Source organism: Babylonia areolata, chromosome 24, assembly GCF_041734735.1.
Source record: "Babylonia areolata isolate BAREFJ2019XMU chromosome 24, ASM4173473v1, whole genome shotgun sequence".
NCBI lineage: Eukaryota > Metazoa > Mollusca > Gastropoda > Neogastropoda > Buccinidae > Babylonia > Babylonia areolata.
Genome location: NC_134899.1, coordinates 46,776,168 through 46,783,959, shown reverse-complemented (window position 1 = coordinate 46,783,959; position 7,792 = coordinate 46,776,168). Strand labels below are relative to the sequence as shown.

At 43.8% G+C, this 7,792-nt stretch overlaps 1 protein-coding gene across 1 annotated transcript in view; it reads right to left on the bottom strand.

Annotated features, from left to right (window-relative positions):
* The window catches only part of LOC143298655 (uncharacterized), a 74,244-nt gene extending 68,964 nt beyond the window's left edge, over positions 1-5,280 (bottom strand). Inside the window, exons 1-2 of the mRNA XM_076611536.1 lie at positions 5,186-5,280; positions 4,451-4,628 (exon numbers count right to left, since the gene is read on the bottom strand). Of these exons, the coding sequence (XP_076467651.1) occupies positions 4,451-4,628; positions 5,186-5,280 (273 nt within the window). The remainder of the gene's footprint in view (positions 1-4,450; positions 4,629-5,185) is intronic.
* Between the last annotated feature and the right edge of the window lie 2,512 nt (positions 5,281-7,792).

Here is a 7,792-nt window from a genome sequence, read left to right as displayed (position 1 = left end):
TCAAGGACAAGAGTATGTTAAAGCTCCCCTTGGCCCCCCTCCCTCACCCCAAGCACCCCCCCCCCCCCCCAAAAAAAAAAGAAAAAAAAAAGAAAAAGAAAAGTATATTACAATACAAGGCTTCAAGGAAGAGACGATGTAGTAGTAGTAACTGCTGTTATTGCTATTCCGAAATTTTAAAAAAAAAAAGAAAAGAAAAGATTAACTAGAATCAATTTGATCAAATTCGTTGCCATTCTGGAAAAGCCTAAGAGAAATGGGACGTGGAAACACCAGTATGACATCAGTATGGAAGAGTGGCACCAGAACATCAAGAGTGTATCTTCCATGGATACCGATAGGGACAGGTGTGGTCTGATGATCTTACCATGTTGGCTGCTGAAGAATGTGAAATGACACTGTGGAGAAGAGGTTTTGCTCTTCGCAAGCTGATGACGGGTAAAGCATGTGGCCTTGATGGTGTGTCTGCTGAAATATTAAAAACTGGGATTGGTATATCTTTTAAGTATTAGTTCTAAACTCTCTACGACGGTTTTGAATAATCGATTATATTAATGGTTAGAAAACAAGATGATTACAGAGTGTCAAGCCGGCTTCCCACAATCTTAAAACGATATCAGATGTTTAACTCGTACACTTGTATTCAGAAATGCCTGTGTTAAAGTATTAAATTATACGTTGCTTTAGCTATTTTAGAAAAAAAAAAAAAAAAAAAACCCCAAAAACAACAACCAAAGACAATCAGTTCTGTCAGATTTGAAGAGTTGTTACAGAATTTGAGAAACCAGGGTGTATCTGGCTTTATATATATATATATATATATATATATATATATATATATATATATATATCCCCGCCCCCCGGTATATATCTATATATCAGCGACCTGAACAATAGTGTCAAAGCCCAGGTTCGACTTGATGCTGATGACACCATCATCTACTAGCACATCAGCTGACTCCGGACTTGCTCCAGTTGCAGGAAAATCTCAGTACTCTAGAAGAATGGGAGTCAACATGGCTTTTGAACTCGTAGACAATTGCCATGTCCTCGCCATCTCTAGGAAGAGAAATCCAATCCTGGCCAATCACAAACTGCATGGTCGGTCACTTTCAAGAGCAAACAATGCCTGAGAGTCGAAAATTTTAATGTCGAATGATCTGCACTGGGGCTCTCACATCAATGCTACTCCGCTCTTCCTCTGACTGTTACCTCTTGAAACCTCCTCGTGTCAATACAAGAACCTATGGTGAACGTTCTTGCTTCTTTGCTGCTCCTCACATCTGGAACAACCTTCCTCATCATATCTGTGCATCTGATTCTATCTCTGCTTTTCGCTCATCACTAAAAACTCTTCTTTTTAAAACCTATCTATAAGCACTCTCAGCTTCCTTGTTCTCCAACACCACCCATGTCAGCTCACTTTGGGTGTATGAAGAGTGGGAAAGGGAGTGTGTGTGTGGGAGGGGGGAGAGATAGGGAGGTGGGGGGAGAGAGGGGGTGGGGTGGAGGCGGGGGGGGGGGGGATGAGAAATAGTGGTCATGAATGTAATTTGTAATATTTTTCTTTCATTTAAAGCGCCCTGAGCTCTTACAGATAAATGGCGTTATATAAAGGTACATTATTATTATTATTATTATTATTATTGCTGCAAAGGCCAAGAAAGTCTGAGCCTTCGCCTACAGAAATGTTCGTGGCTGTTCCACCAGAGTCCACACCAGCTGCCACAAGGGCCTTGTTCGACCCATCAGGGGGTATACTGCCGCCGTCTGGGACCCCACCAACAGAACCTCATGAACAATCCAGAGCGTGTCCAGAGGCGTGGTGCTAAGTGCATCATGCAAGACTTCAGCCAAACCACCAGCGCCTCAGGACTCGTCTCAAAGCTTAAGTTGATCCCATACTCCCGTACTGATGTCCATAGGCATTCTTTCTTCCCTTCAGCTATTCGGATCTGGAACGCCCTTCCCTACTCTGTCTTTCTTACCGACTCCTCAGCTGTCTTTAGACGAGTAGTTGAGGCTAGGGTAACCCCCAACAACTGATTCCTGATGTTTTTTGTACACGTACAAACAAGCGGTTCTCTACATATTTTCAAATTAGATTTACCAAAATATTCCTTACCTTTCCAGTCATAAACTAATAAACTGACTGATTCGGAGATAACCGCTGGAACTAATGAATTATGTACTCGTATTTATGTCTCACTTATTGGCATTAAACAGTTGATGTTGCTGGTTTACTCTCTCTCTCTCTCTGCAATCACCGAATGTTTGCCTGTTTGGAACAGAGGAAACAGATGAAGAGACAGCTCTCCTCAAGATACTACTGGGGAACAGATTCTGTACACACAGTTTTGAGTTTGAAAGGGATTATCGTTCTCTTAAATCAAACGAACTGAATATTTTCCTAACATGAAAATGAGATTTTTAAATCAAACTCTCAGTCGAATAATCAATTTGTCAGTGAACATGCCAGTCAGTAAATAAAAAAAACCCAAAACATTTAAGTGAGATGAACACACACACACACGCACACACACACACACACACACACAAGCACGCAGGCAAACACGCTCACACACACACACACACACACACGCACACACACACACACACACACACACACAAGCACGCAGGCAAACACGCTCACACACACATACACGTGCATTCCGTCAGAACAACCAGTGGTGAACGGTGTTCAAGTTACACGGCAGAGGTTGTTTTCGCTCGGGGCGGGCGGAGTGCGGCAGCCACACCCATTGATGATGGCAGCTCTGGTTTCCCGCACCACCTGCTTTGCGGTGACATGAACCTGGCGATATGGCGACACTTTGACAGAGAGGTGGTGCTGGGCCAAGACAGAGAGAGACAGACAGACACAGACACAGACAGACAGACAGGACTGACGGACGGGACTGGGAGACGGAAACCGAGTGAAAAGCCATTCCCCGGGGACAGACGACGGCGGTAGTGGGAAGACACGAGAATGACTTGAGGACAATAACTTTCCTGAACAACAAACTAAAACGGCAACACGCCAATCAATCCACCCGATGAAAGCACCAAATGTCACACGGCGGGGGATCAATATGACAATGTCTTTTGCAATATCACCCTGCCAACCCGGCAGCCACCTGGCACAAGGCGAGATACCCCCTTCATAAACCCCGGTACCTGGCGTTGTTTTAAACACACACAACTACACTTCTCCCATCGTGAACACAGTACGTCTGTCTGTCCGTGTCTACCTGTCTATGTCTCGACCAATATTTAAACATATACACAGAAATATGTCGAGGCAGACGTTTTCAAAGAGGTTTATTTAGACAGACAAACTGAAGTATAATTAGCAGGAAGGATGCCACACACACACACACACACACACACACACAGAGGGGTTAAACAGAAATACTGTCAGACTTGTCGAAAAACAAAAAGATGGACAGATAAACAGAAGACATGTGGTAGACAGATAGACAGAGATAAACAGCTCTATGGAGCTTAAAACCTCTGACAAAAATATCGCCAACTCATTTTTGATTCCTTGAGGCAGAATTGTCTGTGATTGCCAGCAGTCTGTTGGGGAGAGAAGACAGGGGGTGTGGGGGGGTTGGGGGGGGGGGGTATATAAAGTCATGGATGGGGGAGGAGGATAGGAGGATGTGTTAACCATGAAGTGTCTTGGTTATCCAGTGCGTCAACAGTCTCTTCGCACAGGGTTTGTTTCTGATTTCTTTGCTTCTTTATTCATTCCTTTATTTCTTTATTTATTTCTTTATTATTACTTACATGTTGATGTAAGTTTGAATAGGGAGAAAATAGAGTTAGAATGTATTCCCCGGGGAGGGGCGGGAGAGAGGGAAGCGAAAGACACGGATGGATGAATAGCCATCATTTGTTCACAATGACAGACTGATTTAAGAGGGTAAAAAAGAGACAGGTCATCATTATAGACCCCTACACCGTCGTCAAAGTCAGCGACAATGCGTTGTGTACTTCTGACGTCACTGGCGGAAACCGATAAAGGCCAACAGTCTTAATACGTCACTCAGTGCCTTCCCAAGCCGTCAACACAATTCTGTTTGTCGGACGTGTTCAGTTCGCCGCCATCTTATCATATAAAATATAGTTCTTTATTCCTTTCGGAGAAATGTAGATAAATAGACAAATAAATAGATACAGAGATAAAGAGAAAGAGAGGGAGAGAGAGAGAGAGACAAGGACAATGTGTGTGTGTGTGTGTGTGTGTGTGTGTGAATAAATGAGTGAGAGAATCAGTTTGATCAGTTTCGCAGGCAGACATACATACAGACAGAGAGACAGACAGGCAAACGGAGATAGAACTGTTCAAATTCTTTTCTCTTTCCACAACACCAAGAAAACCAATGGGCAAAAATGAAAAATCAACGCAAAAAAAAAGTAAAGAAAGAAATCCGCCAACAGTTACCTGACAGTCCGCCGAAGTGTTCACCTGGCTCCTGGACATGCCCGCCGTGCCCACAGTGGGCTGGGTGTCGGTCCGCCTGTCCAAGGGGGTGGAGGTGGGTGATGCAAACAGTGCCTCACTACACGTCCCGACTCCACACCCAGCTCCTGTCCTCACTGTACCTGTAGCCACCGTCTGTCTGCAATGATCACAGACCCGCTCACTGTCTGTCTGCAATGATCACTGTCTGTCTGCAATGATCACAGACCCACTCACTGTCTGTCTGCAATGATCACTGTCTGTCTGCAATGATCACAGACCCGCTCACTGTCTGTCTGCAATGGTCACTGTCTGTCTGCAATGATCACAGACCCGCTCACTGTCTGTCTGCAATGATCACAGACCCGCTCACTGTCTGTCTGCAATGATCACTGTCTGTCTGCAATGATCACAGACCCGCTCACTGTCTGTCTGCAATGATCACAGACCCGCTCACTGACTGTCTGTCTGCAATGATCACAGACCCGCTCACTGTCTGTCTGCAATGATCACAGACCCGCTCACTGTCTGTCTGCAATGATCACAGACCCGCTCACTGCCTGCCTGCAATGATCACAGACCCGCTCACTGCCTGCCTGGAATGATCACAGACCCGCTCACTGCCTGCCTGCAATGATCACAGACCCGCTCACTGCCTGCCTGCAATGATCACAGACCCGCTCACTGCCTGCCTGCAATGATCACAGACCCGCTCACTGCCTGCCTGCTGCCACGCCGCACCACGCGGCTCCCCCACTCCTTTCTGACTGTTTCCTGTCTGTCGGTTCTCTTCTGTTGGCTGTCAATGTCATGGAGAAGCTATAGCTGAAACGCTACACTTCCTTTTGTGGCTGGTGTTCCTGGTTGTGTCATATAATGATGATGATGATGATACTACTAATGATACTAACAATGCTACTACTACTACTGCTGCTGCTGCTGCTGCTGCTGCAACTACTATCGAAACAACAACAATAATCATAGGCCTAAGTGTATCTATAAAACATAAAAATGCAATTGAAAATAGTAAAAAGACTTAAGCAACAACAACAACGAAAGATTAAAAAGTTAACCAACAAAAATGACAACAGGGTCAAAATAACAACAACATAACAAATATAAACAACAAATACAGAAAAATGCAGTCGCATAACTGAATATAGAATATCATATAAAAAAATCACCCTTTTGTTTCAAGGTAACTGAATGAACATATTAATGTCACCACTAACATAAAGACTGACCGTGACTGCTCGGTAAAAGAAAGAAAAAGAAAAAAAAGTGCGTGGTAACCGAGCTGTAAGTGAAATACACATTTTATTTTCATAATTATATAAGAAATGTAAGGGTTGTCGGACTATCTATGGCCATTCAGAAAGCTGGCAGCGAGTGAGTGATAATTCGTCCTACTTGCACAGAAGGTGTAAAAGTTATCTTCAATTGCAAAAATTCCATGAAAAAAGAAATGCTGCGATAGACCGCGGTGGCGTTTCAATCCAGGAAAGACACATTTTTGTACTTGCCAATATGCATGATCATGCATTTCCTGTAAATGAAAGAAAACGGCATACTTGGAAATAAATTGCATTAGCTTTCTCCAAACAGGCTGAAAAGCTAGATGTTATTCCTCCCCGAAGACAACCGGGATTTCGGTCGCAGATACATTGACACAGACACAGACACGGACACACATTTGATTTTGATACAACGTTTCGTTTCCGGAAATGTCTCCATGACCAAGTAAAATCCAATGTCCGGAGAAGTTACAGATATAAATCAACAAACTAGGGTGTGCCATGAAAACAACTGTGTGACAAGGGAGAAAACATTATTGATTACTCAAAAGATACGCCTGACGTCAAAACTCTCAATTTGCTTATTCTTCTGTTAATTAGAACGGGGCGTTTTTGACTCGTGTAAACAAAGTGAGTCTCTGTAATAACCCAGTGTTCGGTTGTGTGTGTGTGTGTGTGTGTGTGTGTGTGTGTGTGTGTGTGTGTGTGTGTGTGTGTGTGTGTGTGTGTGTGTGTGTGTGTCCGTGATAATCCTTAACGTTGTCATTTTCTCTGGAAATACGTGGTCAATAAACACCAGATTTGAAATAAAAATAGGGAAAATTCAGTTCTTTCTACTCATTCTACTCATTCTGTTTTTAATGACAACAGTAGTTTTTAAAAAGGTGTCCTTATATTGCCCGAAGAAGCTGTTATTAAGCGAAAATTTGCTGTATTTTAATGTCAAATTACTTCATTTTTTCCGTACAAGGAGTGGAGCCCAGGACACCAAGAGAGTGTGATCGTCTTGTACATATAAATATGTGATGTGTGGACGAGCCGTGGATAAGAGCCCGACACAGGAGGTATGATGTATGGAGGTCAATCCCCAGCCCAGATACAGACATGAGGCACTTTCCTGCCCATCTGCATGTGTCTGGTGATCTGCTGATGACAGCTTTATGTTGACCCTCACATACAGAGGGGAGACACACACAGTCCACGTCACTTCTGGGGCAGACCCCAGGGCTTGGGGTGAGGCCCTATCTTCACCAGGGAACTCACAGAAACACCAGCCAGTCAGTGACCGGGTCCTCACCCGCACCCACACCCCCCTTTCTTCACTCAGAAAACAACAACAAAGAAATCAGCCAACGGTTAAAGATGAAGAATTGGACGAGGAATTTTGTTTGGTATCCAGTCACACACTGTTGATTGTAGACGTTTTGTTGAAGTATTGATTTTAGATAGATAGATATGTGTCTCTATTGTCTGTCTGTCTGTCTGTCTCTATCTGTCTCTGACTGTCTCTATCTGTCTTTCTGTCTGTTTGTCTGTCTGTCTGTCTCTCTCTCTCTCTTTCTGTTTCCCAGCTGGTGCAAGAGAAAGCACACAAAAGAGGGACAGGCCTGTTTGGGTGATGACCTATTGAAGAAAGCACACAAAAGAGGGACAGGCCTGTTTGGGTGATGACCTATTGAAGAAAGCACACAAAAGAGGGACAGGCCTGTTTGGGTGATGACCTATTGAAGAAAGCACACAAAAGAGGGACACGCCTGTTTGGGTGATGACCTATTGAAGAAAGCACACAACGCAGTCAGACAGAGGCCATCTGAGAGAACGTGACGTCCACCTGAAATGCGGTGAAGGAAAAAGAGAAACCTGGACTGAGAAAAAAACAACAACAATCACCAGAAACAGTTAAAGAAATAAAGAAAGAAAACAAAGGAAGATAAAGAGACCGAAAAAGAAGGAGGGACAGAAAGATTTATGTGTGCAAGAATGAAAGAACAGGAAGAAACAAACAAACATTAAGAAACATTGAAATCAA